This window comes from Lactuca sativa, chromosome 2 (genome assembly GCF_002870075.4).
Source record: "Lactuca sativa cultivar Salinas chromosome 2, Lsat_Salinas_v11, whole genome shotgun sequence".
NCBI lineage: Eukaryota > Viridiplantae > Streptophyta > Magnoliopsida > Asterales > Asteraceae > Lactuca > Lactuca sativa.
In genome coordinates this window covers 158,574,385-158,596,340 of record NC_056624.2, presented here as the reverse complement: position 1 = coordinate 158,596,340, position 21,956 = coordinate 158,574,385, and the positions used below count along the sequence as shown (strand labels likewise).

The following is a 21,956-nucleotide window of genomic DNA, read 5'->3' as shown; positions in this document are numbered from 1 at the left end:
CCTTAAACAGTACCCAAGGCATGGTATCATCATTTTCCTAATATGCTTCTCATGTTAGCTTCTAACATAGCCATATAAACTCTTTTATAATCTTATACCAGTCATCTGACCATACTTCATATCTCTTTCTCTATGTAGATGATATCACTCTTCTGACCTCCTCAACTATATTCTCTAATATATTGTGTAGCTTAGACTTTTATATGCCATGACATACATTGGAACTTTTAATTACTTTCTTGTCATCTTTGATGTATGGTGCTACATTAGGTTTTCTTTATGAAAACAAAAGTACACAAAAAATATTCTAGAGTGGGCCAAGATGATGTAGTACAAGAAATGGTGCAACCCATCTGAATTGATCCATAAGTTGGACGATAAAGGGCCATCATTACAAGCCCACAATCTACAATATTTTAGCCAATGAACTCTAGTACCTTACCTTCATTAAACCTTACATCTCTTTCGTTTTGAGACATATTTATTTATACCTGGACGATCCTCTATAGCCATATCTACATGCTCTCAAACGCATCATGTATTAAATCTATCATACACATGACCATGGTCTATGAGTTTATGTTTCATCATGTCGGGCCTTAGAGCATATGAGGATACTGATTAGGGAAAATTCTCGGACACTAGACGCTCTATCTCAGGTTGTTATCTTTTCTTAGGAGGAAACCTTTTTTCTTGGTCCTCAAAAACGCCAAGGTGTTGTCTATCGATCCAGTGCGGAGGATGAATACAATGGAGTGGCCAACAAAGTTATTGAGACATGTTGGACATGTAGTCCACTCCTAGAGCTTCTTTTCCTTATCACAATGGTCATTGTCATATATTGTGACAACATTTGCGTAATCTGCATATCAACAAATTTGGTTGAACATCAGCAAAGCAAACATATAGAGCTTAACATCCGCTTTGTCAAGGACAATGTTTGTCTTTACCCTATTCAGTTTTGCTTACATTCCCTTGAGTTCACAATAGACATGAATATTCATGAATGGGTTAACTAGTTCATTATTTTCTGAGTTTACATTACACTTCGTAAGACTCCTTTCGATAAAAACCTGAAAAATGGGGGGGAGGGGGGTTGTTATTGTATAGTTAACCCATAGTTTAGCCTCTTTTGTATTAGTGGTCCATGACCTTTTATGTTTGTGTGTGTGTGTGTTTGTGTGTGTGTATATATATATATATATATATATATATATATATATATATATATACTAGTTTATAACCCGTGGAAACCACGGTTACAAAATTAATTAAATTTTTATAGTAAAAACACAAAATTATTAATTAATTATTTTAAATAAATTATTAATTAAGAGTTTTTTTTAGTTATATAAATTTTAATCATTGATTTAAATAAATATGAGAAATTATATCATTTGTATTATTTTAATTTTAATTTTTATTCTAATGTTATTAATTTAATGTAATTAAAGTGAAAATTTTAAAATTTGAAATTTGAAATGGAGTTGAAAAGGGGCATACATTAATTAAGAGACATAATAATGTGACACGTGGCAAAAGGAGCATAAAATATGCATTAATTAGGAGGGCTAATAGGATGACACATGTCAAAAGGAGAATAAAATTGTTTTTTTATTAGAGTAGGGATATATATATATATATATATATATATATATATATATATATATATATATATATATATAGTTAGGTTCAAATGTTTTCACTATCTATTATGTGCCTGTATGATTGATTCTGGATCAATCATTTTAGTTATTTTAAGAAACTAATTAATACATATTAAATACTAAAGATGTAATTAATACCCATTATATCTTCAACATATAATATGCATTAATTACTTTTTTAAAATAATTAAAATGATTGGTCCAGAATCAACTATACATGCACACAATAGATAGAGAAAACAAAATAACCTAACTATATATATATATATATATATATATATATATATATATATATATATATATATATATATATATATATATATATATATATACTTGTAATTATATCTATTTGTGGGATGACGAATTATTCACCATAATTTATGAAACGAAACAAACATTTTGAGTAAGTATGCTACATTTCATTTTACAACAAAATTGTTGTAATAGGTGACTAATTACCTCATTACTCGGCACGGTTAATTGTTCATTTATGCATCAAATAATGTTTCACGTTTTACCAATTTATTTATTAACAATATATTTTTTTATATTAATTTATGCAACAATGTTTCACTTTTCTACCAACTTACGACAACCCACCAATTATGAAAAAAATACATCAACACGTTAAACAAGTTACTAGCAAAATGTTGCATATCTTCAATAATAAATGAAGGTTTTTTTTGCCACATGTCATTTTCTCTTTCATTTTGACACTTGTTATTTTGTGAGAATTTTAGAAATTTTATTTTCCACTTGTCATTTTTAAGGGATTTCTATTTTCTTAAAATAAAATTTCATAAAATTATAATGGGTTTTATAAGGAAATAAAATCATCCTATTAATTTGGTAATAAATTCTCATAAATACTTCAAAAGATTTAATTTCTTTTGCAAATTTTCAGAAGATTACATTTTGTTATGTAAAGTATTACATTATAAAATATTTCATATTTACATATTGATATTAAATTTTTATTTTTAATAAACCTGTGCAATACACGGGTTTCACACCTAGTGTATATATATATATATATATATATATATATATATATATATATATATATATATATATATATATATATATATATATATATATATATATATATATATATAAGATTAAGTTCAAATGAGAACACTATTTAATCTGAGAATGTGAAAACACTACTTTATGTTACTATTCTACTATGAATTTAATATGTATACTATTGCATTAATTATAATATGAATATATTCAATTTTATATTGTTGTTTTACTATAAAATTTATATATATGTGTAGTAATTTAATAAATTCTAATGTGAATGTTAAATATGTGAGTGTTCATATATTCGGTGATGAATAATGTCATAAAGTTATACATACAAAATTTTAATGTGAATATTAATGTGTGATTATTCGTATATTCGTTGATGAATAATGTCATATCGTTGTATATACAAAATTCATAGTAGAATAGTAACATAAAGTAGTGTTCTCACGTTCTCACATTAAATAGTGTTCTCATTTGAACGTAACCCTATATATATATATATATATATAAACTAGTCGTTTACCCGCGCCAAGCGCCGGGTGCAAATAGTTTTTTTTTTTCAGAAATAAGTTATATGGAGATGGTTAATGTTTTTGCATAAATAGTTACTACATCCACCACCCACCAAAGAATAAATTCAAAGCAATACTGAAGAAATCTAAACCATAAATCATAGCCTGCAACACCACCTTAATCTAGCGTCAAACCATAATCTAAAGAGCTCAAGAATATTGCTTATACGAGGAAGCAAAAGAATTTACCAATCTTTTATGACAAAAAAAAACCCACAAAAACCATGATGGAGTACATGGGATAAAGGTTGTAGAACTCGCTACTCGGTACCTGCTTGGCCGACTGGGGAGTAGCGAGTACTCGGATTCGGTAATTCATGTAGAAATATTTTTAGGAAAATTATATATGTTAAAATCATAAGTTAAAATCATAATTTGATTGAAATATATAACAAAATTAGATACTTGTGAATACATGAAAACTAAAATACACACAATCGTCTCACTTCGTGAATAATTACTGAAAATTTAAGATATATATGTTATAATAATCACATGTGTGTGTTAAATAATAAATCATTAAGTGTATTATATATATTAATCTTGAAATTCTTGATTTTTTTTCTCTTTTTATTACAATTTTGGCCCTTTGACCGAGTTTGACCAATTTTGACCGAGTTGGCCGAGTTTGACCGAGTAGGCCCGAGTTAGACTGAGTAATACTGAGTAGGCCCGAGTTAGAGAGATGTTGACTAATTTTTTACCAAGTTTGAATTAGTTCGAGTTTTTTTTTGCCGAGTTCACATTACTCGCCTCGGTGGAGGGCCGATTCCAAGTAATCGGCCGAGTACTCAGCCGAGTAGGCCGAGTTTTGCAACACTGCATGCGATTAATATATTTTGGCCAAGTTTTCTAATGAGTTTTCCAGTGTAGTGATTTTCATACTTCATATTTTAATCCTAACCATCAGTTGAGCTAAAAGAAAGACAGTAAGCCAAGTGGCATTGACCATTTTTAAAACCTGCAAGACATATCTAATTAAACATAAGAACCCACTCAACTAGATTAATATTAGAAATAAAGGGAAAAATACATGGGAATGTATGGTGTCCTTATAGAGTTCATTAGATATTAATATTAAATTAAACATTTGCTTTTAGCTAACAATGGTTATAGGTAATAAATTTTTAACATTGGTTAATTACTACTAAATGACATAAACTATTTAATATATTCACACCAAGTTTCCTTCTAATATTTCCAAGTAACATAGTCATTCGTGTCATAAGCTTGGATCATAAGTAAACCAAAAGAAAGCAAATAAAACAGTAATACGATTGTTCATATGAACAAAATCAAGCAAATCGTTCAAACACAAAAATCTAATGAATTCTTGAGTTTCTTGAAGCAGCATAAACACATATTCTGATTTTGCTTTCTTCATTCCTTAAAGCCTCTAGTAGTAATGTGGAACTTGACTAAGTAACTGAAAATTTTAGATTTATAGCCACGTCTTAATCAAAAAACCAACTAAACATGAAAATTGCTTTTTGTATAATTCATGGACTTTTTGTTCATTCTTGCTATTTAATAGTAAGATAAAAATCAACTTAAAGAAATTACAAATATAAATGAGTAAAGAACCTGTTTGGCCCATTTTGGTCCAAAAAAGAAGGTTTTTTTTTTCATTTTGATATCTATTCAAAGGTTCATTACAATTTTGGCCCCTCTCACTCTAACCTGTAGTTTAAATACCTTAAGCCTCTGTTTGCAAGGTAAATGTATAGGCTAAACATAATTAAACTCACCGTGTGGGTGAGAGGGATGAAAACTGAAATCAGAAAAAAAAAAATCCTTTCGATCAAAACTGAAAGGAAATTACTAAGTACTGGGACAAAAACTGTAGTTTACTCATATATTTTGAAGCCATGTTGAAACGGAAGTTACTTGTGGGAGTTGTTATTCTAGAGTCCAGACATTCCATAAGCGTCACCCAAGCATATCCATGACCATAAAAGATTATCAATATTAGCTGGTATAAAAATAAGAATGTACCAGGGTTAGTGAAAGCACTTTGAACCACCATTTTCATTTTTTGAATACAGACCATGAATTTGCCAATAGCCACACATCACTATCAACTTAAACATCATGCAACTGCTGCTATGTGGTATATTTAATCAGTAAATGTGTGTCCAAATGAGGGATTTTGATGCATTGTGTATCAAACGATTTGTAGGAACTTTATTATGTTCAATCAATAACTTATTGTTATATTGAATCACATTTTCAATCATGCCATAAGCATTTTCTGTAAATTGCTTTAAAACAATATGACAAAACAAATAAGTTTAAAACAATCATTAATTTTTTTTGTTCATATTCTCAATAAACTCCGGTGCCTCTTCCTTGTAACCCTGAACAACAAAAAAGACTATTACAATAATCTGGGTTTTGGAAAAAAAAAAAAAGTCAATCAAAATCCCACAATAAAGCTCCCAGGTGCCTTGAAATGAGAAACTTCGGATAACTGATTTTGGACACCCATACAAATCAACTCAGTTAAAGAAAATTTCGCCAGTAAGAATAAAAAATTGTTTTTAAATGTACCTGTTGGAAGGTAGGTAGTGAAGCAAGATTTGGTCCTCCAATCTAGACATTGGACTTTCTCTCTCGGGGTGCAAACATATTTATCTTCAACAGCTAGGAGCAATACTTATGATTTCCAAGAACTAATCACATCTGCAAGATATGATTCGTAACCATTCCAAAATTAATAAGATTAAAATTATACCAAAAATACTAAGATTTACAAATATACTCGAAAATTCAAATTAAAATAAAAGTTGTCGAAAATCATACCAAACTTAATCATATTATTATCATATTTTCATTAAAACAATATAATAGTAAACTTAAAACATGTATCAGAAGTTGAAATTACTTTCAATGTTACTAACATTTACAAATAGCAGCATACTTTCTATTAATGTCTTCCTATTAAGTATTATACTTTGAGGATTTAAAACATAACGTCCTATGAAAAAAAATCAAAGTAACATTTACAAAATAACAACATAATTTATATGTGTTTAATAGTATCTTAGTTTCATTTCATTTAAAATTACAATGTTATAACTAAATTTCCTTAGAGTGGGATATGCTATAATAATCGAATCGATGGATATACAATGTTATTTCCTCTTTTGTATTTGAAAAATTATAAATGGCATCAAACTTCAATTGATTTGATTATTAGCTTACTTTTTTTCTAAAAAAGAAAAACATCCACGTTGGTCTGCATGTTTATCTTAATGTGACAATAAAAAGAGAATCCAAAAATGAAATCTTAGATTCGTAATTTAGTTATCATTACATACAGACCAAATATGTTATTTAGTCATCCATTGATGGGATTATTAACTTATTTTATTCTAAAAAACAAAAATAGCCACACAACTTGAAATAAGAACCAAAATAGCATTGTTCTTTTAAAGTACAATGCTTTATAACAATTTTTTTTGAAATTATAGATTGTTACTTTTAACAAAAGAAAATGACAGCTCCTTGCAATTGGACTGTATTACACAGTAAGTTACATCTATTTTTTAAAAGAAAAATAGACATGAAATAGATTAAATTAGGGTTCAAAATGAAAATCTAATAGGTATCTAATTGAGAGAATGCTAATATTACAAATAAGAAAACATAATGTTGATAGATTAGTAGTTGATGAGAGAAAAAAATACAAACATGCTGACAAATGTGATAAAATTGTCAAACTTTGATACCAGATAAACATAAAAAAATCAATGTTATAATCTAAAAAGAAATTTAACATCTTACATGTTTCAATCTCTGCACCCGATATTTTTCAAGTTTCACAAAAGCAAATTTTTATTCAGTTTTCCCTGCAATTCATTTGGATTATTAATAGAATGATTAAAACAGTAGCAAAAGAGAAGTTCATTTTCATATATATACATATAAAGAAAAATACACTTACAAAACAACTTGAGTTGTTTCTTGATGTTTTTGCATTTCCAGAAGCCTTTGAAATTGGATTAGTTTTAACTATCATCAACAATATACTCCACTACTATCTCCAATAGCAACCAAATAATTACATTACTATCTTTTTTGTTTCAGTTTTCCCAACTCCACTTCCACTGCTACAAAAAAAAAGTTGCATGAAGTTGGTCCTGTCTTGGACTATAATTCAGAGAAAAAACACAACATGAACTAAATAATCCAAGTTTTAAAGGTTATGAAAAATCGCTAAAATACTTACATAGATCATGTCTTTATCATATATGTATTGAAACCATGACTGAAGCTTCTGAATCACAGTAAAGAAATTAGCCAATTAGGTCATTTATCTGACTGAATTCATCGATGCAATATTGCCCTATTTGGTTTCACCTCATGAAGAAAGAACATATCCTTGAGGACAAACTAACTGATTAACATCTTCATTATCCATGAAAAAATTTGACATGTGACCATATGTTGATCCATGAACAAAGTTGATTTGTGACTTGTGACTATACGGTGAATCATCATCAACAATCTAATAAGTGTTACCCTTATCGATTACTCTAATCATTTGGAACAACATAAAAACACAAACAACTCGTACTTGAGATTAATGTAAAGTAAAGAAGAAGCACCTGAGAGTTGAGATACAAAATTCCATTTCTCGTGGTGTGGTTCGTCCCTAAAATAATGGTTCGAGATCAGAGACTGTATGGAGACAACATTAAGAGACAGTTGGTGGAGGCAACTTAGGGTTAGGTGTCCAGTGAACGTTGTACAACGTTGGCGTTGATGGTGGTAGCGTGATAGGGTTAGGGCTTCTCGTCTTGACAGAAGGTAGAAGCGGGGCGACAGAGGGGGTGACGGACGGCGGTAGCGGCAATGGTGGACTTCCATGGCATCAATCATCCGGTTGGAATGGGATGAACATTTGGGATGTTGGTGACCCACTTCTAGGTTGTAGCAACGACGACCAAATGGTGGTGGTAGCGACGACGTCAAGAGTGAGATGATAACAGAGGCCTACCGATGATGGAAGAGAGTTAGGATAGAGAACTAAGAGATTTTAGTGAGGGCTGATGGTTTTTAGAGGATATCAGGGTTTTCTACATGTAGAAGTTACTGCGCATTTAGATGTTGTACATAGTGTTATGAGAGTTATACCTCTTAATTTTCAAGAAATTATCAATATGTTTTATAAGATAGTTAAGATATATATATATATATATATATATATATATATATATATATATATATATATATATATATATATATATATATATATATATATATATATATATATATAGTTCGGGAAATAAAAGGTGATTAAATACTTTGTCTAAAAGATACTTTATTATGTAAATTGCATAAATTGTGAGCTCGTATTGCATAAATAACCACACATCCATTTAATAAATTATTGCCAATCATTTAATAAAACTGCATAAATTCCCATCGATGCACATGACTTATGTTTAGATGTTTGATCTTGATTTATACATGTAATTGTTTAGATGTTTGGTCTTGATTAACTAATGTTAAATTTGTTGTCAATTAATACTTACTCATAAATTGTTTGTTAATATTCTATAAACAGGCTTGGAAGTCATACGAAAATAAAAAGCATGTTTCGTTTATTGATGAGACGCTAGATGTGAGCCATAACCAAGAGAAACATATGATGCATATCATTGAGATTGCTTTGTTATGCACTCAATCACCAGCTTCAAAAAGACCAACCATGTCAGAAGTTATTTTGATGCTAACAAATGGCCAATTAATGGGGATTAGACAATTAACCAGACCTACTCTCATTGATCATGATAGGAGGATTCATATAGGATCTCCATATATGGTTACCAACATTGGTAATGATTTTGGAATGCCAAATGGATCGGCAAGAAAAAAGGCACAAGTATATAACAAAGTGGACATAATGGAGAAGGGGGTCAATGTTGCAACAAACTAGATATTTTCTTCTTACCTAGTTACCTTGATAATCCTTAGGGTTGATCAATCATGGTGTGTTTAGTATATTGCTTAAAAAGGAAAATGACCAAAAAGAGGTTGCTTGAAACTTTTTTTTTGTTACTTGGAAACCCAACCCATTCTATGTTGTTTAATAAAATTTAAGGGGTATATTACGTAAATTATGCAAAATCTTAGGTATCTTACCTAACAGCTGTCCAACATAACTTTGGCATTATTTTCGTAACATAATTTATCAAGCACTTGCCACCCTTTCTTCATAAGCTTTCTCTTCTACTCCAAATGAGATAAACCCCCCACTTATGTGATACTGACTCTTTGCCACTATATTCCTCAATTTTTTCTTAAATCCGTGCTTTTCTGAGTTTTCCAAATACGTCAACATCTTTGAATTTAGTGCCGGCATGAAAATAAGATTGAAACTATTCTACAAAAATCTAAAAGACAAAATATCATTTAGAAAACAAATCAGAAATAAACCTTTAAAAACATTTTAGCACTCAACTAAATCACTTGATATCAGATTCCGATATAATACATTGACCGCTAAATAAAGAATGGTCATGCAAGATAATCAGGAGGAATTACCCTTTCAGTATAAAACCTTTCGAAAAATCCACAAACCAAGTTAAATCTAATTATTCTCACATTGCTCTCGTAAGTGGAATTATTTGAGAGATTTAATAATAAATTTAGACAATTCAACTAAATAACTGGAAAGTACAAAGTCTTTCAAAATAACAAACCAAACAAAAGATAACAAAATAAAAGGATAAACATACTTGTCATGAAAAGACTTCATATTGTTTTCCTTCCGGTGTTTAGTTTTTTGAAGAAAGGGATGTTTGAATAAATTGCTCGCATGTAAGAAAAGGCTTGTGAAAAAAAAAACATTCGGGACCCTTTAAGCTATTTTCACTAGTTTCTTTGCACAATTAACCGATAAGTAGAAAAAAGCAACCAAAACAGTCAAATGTAGCAAAAGTTCGGTTTTCCTATGAATCACCTTGACACGTCTTGTTGTACTACGCCTCATTGGTTGAGTAGGACGAATCACCAAATTACTAAACTAATGGGACCAAGAATTCCCAAATTGTTTGTAATTGTCAAACCAATGTTAGACAAATGAAGCAATATGTTTATTCTGATAAAAATTCATGTAATGATTGGTAATTTTGTTTCGTGATTGGCGATCAGAAGGTTTCTTTGCATTGTGATACTGATAGTGGTGGTGTGAGTTATGTATGCAAACAAATTCTCCATTTTTCTGATTGGATTTTTTCGATTTTGACCACTGTTGGTGATTTTATATCACTAATATTATTTAAGTGTAATGAGGTTAATTTGCCGCTCTACCATGCTCTGCATGTTGTCTCTGCTACTGACTACTAACACGGAAACATCTCTTGCTAACCGTTCTCAAGATCCTCATTCCGACTCACTGGAGTCCTACAGGCGGTCCCCCAACCTGGATTCCCAACCAGCTACTAACCATCTCGATTACATTAACTAACTATTGGGAAGTTCCTCAAACTCCCAATCCTAAACTCCTTAATCCATCCATCGTTGTGCTACTATTTTTTCTTCTCAGAGGCCGCATACCCATACTGGGTCTGCATGCTCTTATCCTTGTATACTCAGAGGATTCTCCCCCACTTGGATCCGGCTAACTCCTTACTTCTCACTGGTCGAAAAAGATTCCCCATCCTTCCTTCCATGAAAAGGGCGATCTGCTGTCCGCCAACGTTTACCTCTGTTGGCGCTCCAACTAACTTTTACCAGATCCAAACCATTCTTGCTAACTAACCGAGCACCCTTCAATCCTTAACTGCACGTGTTTTAATGACTACATCCCAAGAGCCTGCGTTTAGGGTGAACATCTCTAACCCACTTCCTTACCGACCGCTAGCTACTCCACTAGAAGCTCTGGATTATCACTACTGAGAATATAGTTGATCATTACCCGACTAACACCTTCCGCAAGTAGTGAGGCACTACTGAATCTTACACATACATGCTACAATTACTGTATCCGAAGTAACATGCCCTAGAGGGGACGACCTCCAGCTATCATTCTAACATCCAAGGTATGCAAATGGCATATAACTCAATCACAAGAAGGTAATATAACACTCACAGATACATGCTTACTAACATAGATGCAATACCATAACAATAGAGTCACTACAAAAGGGAAGAATTCAAACTACATACCTGCGATCTAGTGCTCTTCGATCTTGACTTTCTGAGGGATGATGGGTGCCTGACCCTAAACTCTCTCCATCACCAAGACGGGACATCGAGACTTGAAATGACCCGGCTGGTGACAATGAAAACATCTCTGGTCCTGCTTACAATCTCGATATACATGCCCACTTTCCCCGCACTTGAAACACCTGAACTTGTGACAATCAAACCCATGAGTCCCTCCACACTTACCATACATCTCTAGGTCCTCCTGACCTCCATCGCCCAAGTCAGCTGAGTAGGACTCCACACTTCTTCCCAATCTCCTTGCAACACGTGCCCGCTTCCTTTTTCCGAGTTGCCCATCCAAACCAATCTCCTGCTCTTGAGTGACCCCGACTACTCCATCAACCGTATGAATAGTAGCTGGCTATCTCTGGAACTTAGCAGTCAAACGACCAGTGACCCGCTCAATGATGTTGGGTAACTCCTCGCAAATGACTAGGGAAACCTCATTAACTACCCAATCATGCAAGGGTCTCTCCTGGAGACAGGGTGCCCCACTCACTCCTGGCCCCTGAGGCAAAAGCTAGAAATGGAATCCTCCTCTTTTATGGATCCCCGAACTCCATAAGAATTGGGCTCTAGATGAGCCCCAAACTGTCCTGAAACTATCCCGGCCCTAAAGGCCTGAAGATGAATGTCCATGAGCTCCACGATGGCCTCTCTAACCGAACCAAAAATCATTGGGGTCTGCTCAATGATGTTGCGCACAATCTCTGCGGAAATGAAATCCCTCATCTGATCACCAAGCTGCCCGACTTTAGAACCTGAGCCAGATTCCTCCATGGTACCTGAACTGCTAACTGGTATCTTGCGCAACGTCACCATGCTGAAAACATAATACATTTCTGATCAATACACACCGTTGTTGAGGGACCTCTCACACCCTCTACTAGTTCCCTGGTTTTGCCTCGGCCCCTCTTGAATCGAGTATGGATCCTCTGCTTTCAGTAGTACGAGCCCATACTACCTTCCACATCTATCCGTACTTTCCTCAGGAGTTACCTCAACTCCACCAAGTCCCTTTTCTCTACTGCTAATCTTTGCTACTCTCATCCTAGGCTTGCCCTAAGGAACCTCTGACTCCACCCAAACAGTCCTCAGCTGTTGAAGGTCTCCTCGTAATGCCAATTAGCCATTACCTGAATACCATCACATGTAACGAGGCTCGGATAATCCTTCGAGTAAGGGACTCATCCCTACAACGGTTAGACTTAGACGAGAGCTACGCCGTAGGGCCAAATCCATCACTCTGAGATTATTCAACCCTGATCACATGTGACGTGACGTATTCACCTAATGAATAACTCCCAACACTCAGAGTCCCACAAAGCACAAACGGTACGAATAACTCGTACAACGGATTAGCAATCCGTCGCTTTCGTCCACTCAGCCATCTCTCCTAATTGAAAAAGATAATGACTATGTTACATTACACATCAAGTAAGGATTAACGCAAGCAACATTCAGACAAGAAGGAAACTAACTCAGGCAAATCTATTCTCATAACCCAGAATCTGCACTAGCATACAATGCTGAACTCATGCTATCAGGCATAACCTAACAGGCTATCCTACTGCTGTCTACTCAATACTAGCATGCAATTCTCATAAGGCTGAAACACATAAGCAGGCATATAAGGCATCCTCCTAGATCCTTAGTCCTATACTAGCATGCTGTTCTACTGAAACTGAAACTGGAACTGGAACTAAAACTGAAACTGAAATTGATAATCATAAACTTGTATGGGTAATTTGGGAGTACTTACTTGAGCTCGGCTGATTGCATGCACCACACCCTTTGTCTCTTTTCGAAGTTCTTTTCTTTCTAAAAATTCTTTTTGCCTTTCTAAAACTCTTTTCTTTTCAAGTTTCTTTTTTTTTTGCTTTTCTAAAACTCTTTTGTTTTGAAAACTTTATACCACTTCCTTGGTTTGAGTTCAGACACACTCAGGGTTGTGCCCGAATCCCTCAAACCAAGGCTCTGATACCAACTTGTAACATCCCAAAATACGACCCAAAAATTTCTTTTAAAACATTACTAAAACCATATTTATAAAAAATGTATCATAATTCATAACAAAATTTCCGAGTATTAATTCAAAACATAATCTTATTATCAGAGTAAAACATTCCCTGGCTAACTGACTATGGTGTGTGCACTGCAACCTCTCCGAGCTCCTCCTTTGAAAATTGAGTACCTAAAACCAAAAACTGAAACCGTAAGCACGAAGCTTAGTGAGCTCCCCCAAACGACCACATACCATACAATAACATATAAACACATACTGGGCCTTGCCCATTGCATCAGACCGAAGTACGAAACTAACCAGGGCCTTGCCCTCTGCATCAGACCGAAGTCCGGAACTGACTAGGGCCTTGCCCTCTGCATCGGACCGAAGTCCCCTGCATCGGACCGAAGTTCGGAAACTGACTGAGCATAACATAGCATAGCATAAACATATCAACTAGCATGAATACATAAACTGCATACTGCATCGGGCCGTAGCTCGGAACACATAACACATAAATCCTGTCTGAGCCACGAAGGCATCAAACATACTAACTACTGCATCGTACCAAAGTCCAGAAACTACTGCTAGCTAAACGGGCCGGCATTGTGGCCTTAGACCCGTTCCTACTGGAAGGAAACTCACTTGAACTGCTGAGCTCTGTTGATGCCCCTCTGGCTGCTAACCAACAACCCTCTGAGGCGCTGCTCCTCTAGCTCTCCGAGCTACCAATAACAATATAAAACTTAGTCTGACAGTCCTCCAAAAGTCAACTAAGTCAACTCTTGGCAACGTCAAAGTCCTGGTCAAAGTCAACCTTCCAGGTCAACCCTACTTGTCGAGTCTGCCAACTGACTCGCCGAGTTCATACGCTCAGAATCCTTTCATTCGCGACTCGACTCGCCGAGTCAGCCCCTGACTCGCCGAGTCTATCGATTTATGAGTCATGTCCTGTCCAACTCACTGAGTCTCCACTCAACTCACTGATCTGAGTCTTAACTCCAAAGGTTTGGGGTTTCGCGACTTGGCTTGCCGAGTCCAAGGCAATCTTCAACAGACCCGCCGAGTTGTTCTTCCAACTCGTCGAGTTCCTGCCTATCTTCATCCAACTCTCCGAGTCCACCCATGTGACTCGCCGAGTTACTACGCGACTTAAGTTTGGTATCTAGCCCGACTCGCCGAGTCCTCTCCCAGACTCGTCGAGTCCCTACGTGTATTCTCATAATCTCGAGTCACAGAGCTACTCCTTTGCTCTAAGTAATAGATCTGGGTTCCTAGAGTCCATTAGCAACATAAAGTTGCTACCTTTACATGCTTCTTGTCTCATAATACCAAAAACCAAGCTAGAAAGGAACTTAACTCATGGGGAATGGCTTTTGCATAGCAACTAACAGGGCTTTCTGCATCTTTGGTCCAAATAGAGCTCAGATATGGAGTTTCAACTCCAGATCTAACTTGTGCACCAATTTCTCATCACATACTCTCAATAAAACCATAAAACTCCATGAAAGATGGATCTAGAAAGGAGAAAGCCAAGGATAACGATTCATTACCTCAAAATGCTCTAAAACGTTCCACCAACTCTGGATCTAAGGCCTCCTCTTTCACCACTATGAATCTCTTATCTTCCAAGCTTTAATTTACTTCACCAAGGGTAGATCTTGCTCCAAAAACGGTTATGGTGGCTAGGGTTTGGGGTTCTGGACTATAGGGGCCGCAAATGAGCCCTAGGGAAGAGAATGAAATGCTTAAATAGGGTACCAAGTCCCGGAATTAGAGTTTCCCAACCCAGACCAGACTCGCCGAGTCCACTTGCTGACTCGCCGAGTCGGTCACTTACTTTACACCCGGATCCCGCTCCGACTCGCCGAGTTCCTTCCTGGACTCGACGAGTCGACCCTCTTTAACTTATGGTTTTCCTTTCCTTTCTTGACCTTTCTGATTTCGGGTGTTCCAAATGGTCTAAAGCATACAAATGTAACTTTTTACTTATTCAATCTTCTTGCATTCGGAGGTTACACCATCTATAACCTTTCTTGCAAAGTCGAAGTTGCTGCTCTTTTGATTTTTAGGGTACAAAAAGGCATAGTGACAATATGTCGTCACCATAGCTCTAAACAAAACAATGCCACTTCATTACAGTGATTAAAAAATAAAGTATTTTTAAAATTTGTTTTTTTGTTGCAATGGCATGTCGTCATTATAGCTTTTCAGAGACGCGCCAAAAGTCTCGTGTAAGTTGTTACAACAAGAAGTCGTCACTATAGCAAAAAAATATGGTGTTTATTATATCAGTAAACTAATTGAAAGATCTAAATATTTTTTTATTTATGTTTTGTGGAATGGCATGTTGTCGCCATAGATTTTAAAGAAATGTGTCTTATTATTTTCGTTTCGACATAACTTATAGAGACGACATATGTTGTCTTTCATATAACTTAAGATGTTAATCTTTTTTGGTAAGCGATCAGATCGCTATATGGCTATCTTTGGCGTTGACTAGGTCACATATATATGTCTTTAGAGCATCTTCAATAATAAACATGCCCTATCATTTAAAATTTTTGTCACTGGTTTATTCAAATATTTTTGACCTCTAATTAAATGATCCATCCAATGGTTAAGCTTTTTCAATAGTTTTTTTTTATGAATTTTACTTAATAATACTTATCTATTTAAAAATGTTCATAAAAACATCAACATTTAATTAGTTATTTTTAAACATATTATATTTTAATATGAAATATTTTAAATTAAGGTTATCAATAGAAATTAATACATAAACATTTCATAATTGAAAAACTATGATATAAATTATTAAGTAGTTAAATAAATGAAAAATATTTAAAACTAAAATATAATTAAAGGGTAAAAATAAAATATGTTAAAAGTAGAAGGGGATAAATATTTAATGCTTGATCATTCAATATATATTATTGAGTAGTCAATATAAATACATAAAAATACAATTCATTCTAATGATATTAAATAAAAATAAATGATAGATAAATATAAAAAAGCTCTAAAATATATCCCTATTATAAATGCTATTAGTGATATATGACTCCGCGTATACATTACTCTATTGAAATTTAATAATTAACTTGCAAAATAATGAATCACGGGTTTCAGTTGTCCTATCATGCAAGTTGACTTTCACAACATATTCAGGGTTCCAACTTTTGATTTTCTTTACTGGTGAAGTTCATATCTGCAAGAAATTAGACATGGAAGAAGCTGAAGGTCATATATTCCCTCTCCACTTACAAAAAAAAATGCATTTAAATCTATGAAAAGTTATCTAAACTAGGAAAGTATTCTGATTCGTTTTTTTTCCAAAAGTACTAATCTAATTATAGCAGTACATTACTGTACACAGACATGACTAATGTGATTACTGACATAAATGAGTAGTCTGAAAAGTTTTCCAACTTTCAACTATTAAACTTCCCTTAATTGGTTGCTTATTCAATTGTTTATTAAGTATGATTCTTCAATTATGGAGTGAGACAAGATGGAATCTCAACTTACAAATTTAACGGTGAGCAATTAATATTATAACTTCTCATTAATTCCAATAAAAGAGAAAGCAGACGACCTAATATAGCTAGGGTATAAGCCACAAATAATTGTGTAAATAAACCATTTATATCCTTTTTGATTTTTCAGTTAAACAGTTAGCTAAGATGTATATCTTCTACATATCTCTAAATCGAATATATTTATGTATATCAAAGTTTTGGTTTCTGTTTTCTTTTCAAGTGCATCTAGACGAAAAAAGGGTTTGCTATAAACTTATCGTTGTATTACAATATTTGCATTCTCCCTACAAAAGCATTGTTCAAAGTAGGTTTTCCTTTCTCTTTTAAGAAACGGCAAGATATCATTAAACCAAAAGATTAGCAGGAAACGAGGTTACAGGGGCTGAATAGCAGATCGGGTCAGTCAAATTTATGTTTTCTACTTCTATTCGACATCCAACTAAACGAGCTAACACTACAATCAAGTTATCAAACGCCACCATGCTGTAGCAACCTTCCTTTTATCAATAATCATCCCTCTTTAACATCTACTTCAAAGTAGGTTTTCATGTCTTATGTCTCTTGTATTCTGGTCTCAACCCTAATCGAATTTTTCACTGATTAGGATAATTAGCATCAACCCTTATTCACTTAAGTTCTATAGGCTCAACGAGTAATTAAAACCTAGAATTTAAATCTAAAACAAACTTCATAAGATAGTATATATCAACTATTGCAAGTAGATGGACATTTATTATTATTTGATTTTGATTTCTGTAACAAGAATATTATCGTCTATAACTGAAGATATGAACGAACAGAAGAAGAATCAAGGGTTGAAGAAAATAACATGTAATCAGAAAAGTAGATAAATAATCAAGAATTTAAAATGACCTCTCGCGGATTGACACTTTCTTAGGTTTCTAAAACCCTGTGGTATGTATAGATGCATGACTTTGTTTGCTCTTTCAGAAAAGAATCATCATGAACTCAAAAGCTCCTCTAACAAATCAGATCCTAGATCTTCCAATATCACCAAGTCTTTCTGATGCTTATTTTTTTCTCTCGAACTCGATGACAACGACGTTCTACGAAGTCTATGCATCTCCTTTATAGCAGCTGCAGGAGACTCCCCATCCTTTTTATTGCAGTAGTAATTGGTTCCTTTCAAAGACTCCTTGACATCTTCGGCTGGAAAATTGAGTACAGATGAAGGTCCTTTCATTGAATACAATGCCTGATCATATGCCAATGCTGCCTCCTCTGCAGTGTCAAATGTCCCCAGCCAAACCCTCTTTCCGCTTCTTGTTGAATCCCGTATCTCAGCAGCAAACTTTCCCCATGGCCTCCTTCGAATACCAATGTATTGCTTTACCTTGTCGCCTTCTTCTGTTCTCTCTGTATTTGTAACTTCTTTGTGTTGGGAATACTGTTCTTGGGATGATGATGAAAAGTCCATCTTCAACAGATGGGATTGTGTTAAATAAGTCGATCCGTATGCTACAGCATATATAATTTACTAAATTTGCTGATTCACATAAGCAAAAACATTAATTAAGTAAATTATTTATAATAATAGGAATATTTTGGATGGAAGATGTAGAGTTAACAACCGCATTAATTACTAAACTTTTTGGGAACGGCCATATTTGGATCATTAATTGCACGTTCCATATGTTCTATGCCATCTAGCATCTAGTCTTGTGTTTACATAGAGTTTACATAGAACAACAATTACCATATTAATATCAAAATGGTCCCTTGATAAACATTGTGCGGGAAAATGTAGAATGCCTTCTTGTTGGTCGGAGGCAGTGAGAAATTAACCGTATGTGCATGGAACTAGATGCCTTTGTTGGAAATTATAGGTTACTTAAAAATGATTATAAGCAAACCGAAAATGCAGCCGAAACAGAAACAGTGTTATAATAAATGAATTCCCAATAGTCAAATTCGATTTAATGTATAATGTCATCTTGTTGGTCGGAGGCGGAGAGACCGTATGTGTAACCGGACTTAATGCAACAAGCGGTTGACAAGATGAAGGTGATATGAGAACGAATATATGGCTTTGTTGGAAATTATAGGTTACTTAGAAAACTACTTTGATAATCGATCTTGATGAAGTCTTTGGAATAGATGTTAACTTTGTTCAAAAATGTTAAACGACTCCATGGGTATTCATAAAAGCAAACTAGAAACACCAAATGAATGCTAGCTAGCTCTTCAATTACTAAGAAAAGACACCATCTTCTTGATATTTTTTGTAAAATCGAAAACCACAAAGGGTTTTTAGTGTTGAGGTACCGGTGTTATCGACCAAGAGGTCGGAAGGAGAAGGTAAATGGGGTTTCAACAATTATTACCTTAATCTCTTAATAATAATCCACTCATTCAAAATTCAACATATATCTCATGTAAACAGGATATGTAGACAAAAACATTTTCAAGATTCACCTAATAACACTCAACCATGATTTGACATCTTGAGATTGGGTCAATCAAATACTAACTTCGAGTAAATGCATGTGAAATTTTCTATCAGCGAGAAACATATTAACCAACAATGAATATTCACATTTTCCTTAATTCATATTTATTCTTATAACAAAATCAATTACGGATGTTTAGAACAAGGTTGTTAAGATCGGGATCCTAACTAGGATTGTTTTTGGGTTTGCAAGATCGGGATCAAGATCTTAAGATCCCACAAAATAAAATATAATTTTAATTTATAATATTTAATTATGAAAAATATTTCAAACATTTAATTTTTCGTTCAAAAGTTATAAAAACTTCAAAATATTAGTCATAAGTCACAATAAAAAATGATAAATGGTAGATTGGTAAAGGGTAAAAGATATAAAATGGTAAAAAAAATTCCATTTGCAAAAAAAAAAAATAATAAATAAAATCAAAGGAAGGTAGGATCGGATCGGATCTCAATCCTACCATCCTACCTACGATCTTACGATCCTATCTGCGATCCTACCCCAAATACGATCCATATCGTTTTTCATATCTAGGATCGTACGATCCTACGATCAGGATCGCGATTTTGACAACTATGGTTTAGAATAATCAAATGTTATTCATGGATAAAAACATGCTAATAAAGAACATAGTAATATTGATGAAAATACAAAGTGTATTCCTTCTTAGCTTAAAATACATTTGATTAATGTTGCAATATCTAAAATACTAAAATTTACATCAAATCATACAACATGATCATCATGTTTAGCACAAAGCATGAGCTTTGTAAACAGATCAGTTAGGAATAATAACTTTTTTTTTATTCCGTACAAGGTGATGATCGTGAAATCATCATAGAATGTGCTAACGACAATTAGCTATTCTCAAATCCTTCACATGAACCAATGTGTCAATATTGTTATATCACATCTCCATAGGTGTTTTAATTATGTGTATTATGTTGAGTTTAACATTGAACTTCCTAATTAAGATAGTTTCTAGTGTTGTCTTTGAGGTTGTAATGTACTTTGATTATGTTGTGGATTTCATAATTAATTATGCTATGCTCCGAAAAACCTCAGTCATTTCTATTTCCATTCATGATGAAGATATCGTGTGAATAGAAATAAGAATCATCTTGATTCATTTGGAAGCTCGCATCAATGTAGCACTTTATGTTTATCTCCTCATCAAAACCTCTAGAAACTAAAAACATATATTTAGACCTTTCAAAGTATTTAAGAATATTATTTATAGCATCCCAATGATATTCACTTGGATTTTGTTGATATCTACTAGTTATGTTTAAGGAATATGAGATATTTTATCAAGTATATAATACGACATATATAATTGATCCTAGAAAAGAGGCATAAGGAATTCCATTAATGAATCTTAGTTGTGGATGGAAATTGAGGCCTGAGCAATACGATGTCATGTTATATTAACGAAGTTCTATTCTTGGGATTTTGCATCTTAAATTGTTTCAATATATCTACTTTAATTTAGAGCAGTTAGCCTTTCGGATATGTCCTTAATTCCTTATAGATAACGAATCATTTTTAATATGTTATATCTCCTAGATCTTTCATATTAAAGCATTTCCAAGCACATCTTTCAAGATTGGAATATATTTTCTATGAATAGTATATGTCAACAACATATAATATCAGGAGGAAAACAACATTCCCACTAGCTGTAATGTAAACACAAGTCTTTTAGTTATAAGAAAATACAAACTCTATGAGTTTATCCTCTAACCATATATTCCATATCTTAGATGTTTGCTTTAATCCATAGATGGATCTCTGAAACTTGTGCACACTTTTACAGTGTTTTGGCTTCACAAACCCTTTTAATTGCATCATATCTACCTCTTCACTCATGTGACCATTCCCGAAAGAAATTTCGACATCTATTTTCCATATCTCATAATCAATGCATGCAACTGTAGCAATAAGTATCCTTATATGATTAATGTTTATGACTAAATATAAGGGTATCTCATAGTATATACCATCCATATAGGTGTTTACACTTCTATCCATATCATTCTTCATCTTGAAAATACATGTGTGCCCAATAGACTTGTTGTCAAGATGGAAGATCAACTAAGTTCCAAACTTGGTTATTTTTCATGGATTGCATCTTTACAATCATGGTTTCTTACCATTTATAAGATTTTAGATATGATGTAGCTTCTTAATAGCTAATGAGCTCACAATGTTCCCCTTGTTCATCTTCTTCAAAAAGCATGTTAATTCAAATCTCCCAAGCTAGTAAGGAATACTACTAGATTTGTGAATGTTATGTGCTTCTTATTGTGTTTCTACAACCAAGTGCTTGGACCTGAAACTATGTAGTCTAGTGACTACCTAAAACATTATATTTTGTTGTACTTGAATTTTCTTTCATGATCAACATTGCTCTTATTTGCTTCTTGTAACAAGATCTCTCTCTCTCT

At 33.5% G+C, this 21,956-nt stretch overlaps 1 protein-coding gene and 1 long non-coding RNA gene across 2 annotated transcripts in view; one reads left to right on the top strand and one right to left on the bottom strand.

Annotated features, from left to right (window-relative positions):
* The window catches only part of LOC111916063 (cold-responsive protein kinase 1), a 30,549-nt gene extending 21,129 nt beyond the window's left edge, over positions 1-9,420 (top strand). Inside the window, exon 8 of the mRNA XM_023911712.3 lies at positions 8,844-9,420. Coding sequence (XP_023767480.1) covers positions 8,844-9,215 — 372 coding nt within the window. The 3' untranslated portion in view covers positions 9,216-9,420. The remainder of the gene's footprint in view (positions 1-8,843) is intronic.
* On the bottom strand, positions 5,494-7,098 carry LOC111916066 (uncharacterized). Its single transcript, XR_006188235.2, has 3 exons — positions 7,058-7,098; positions 5,822-5,953; positions 5,494-5,628 (listed from the first exon to the last, which is right to left on the bottom strand). It is a non-coding gene; the product is annotated as an uncharacterized LOC111916066 (long non-coding RNA).
* Positions 9,421-21,956: the final 12,536 nt, after the last annotated feature.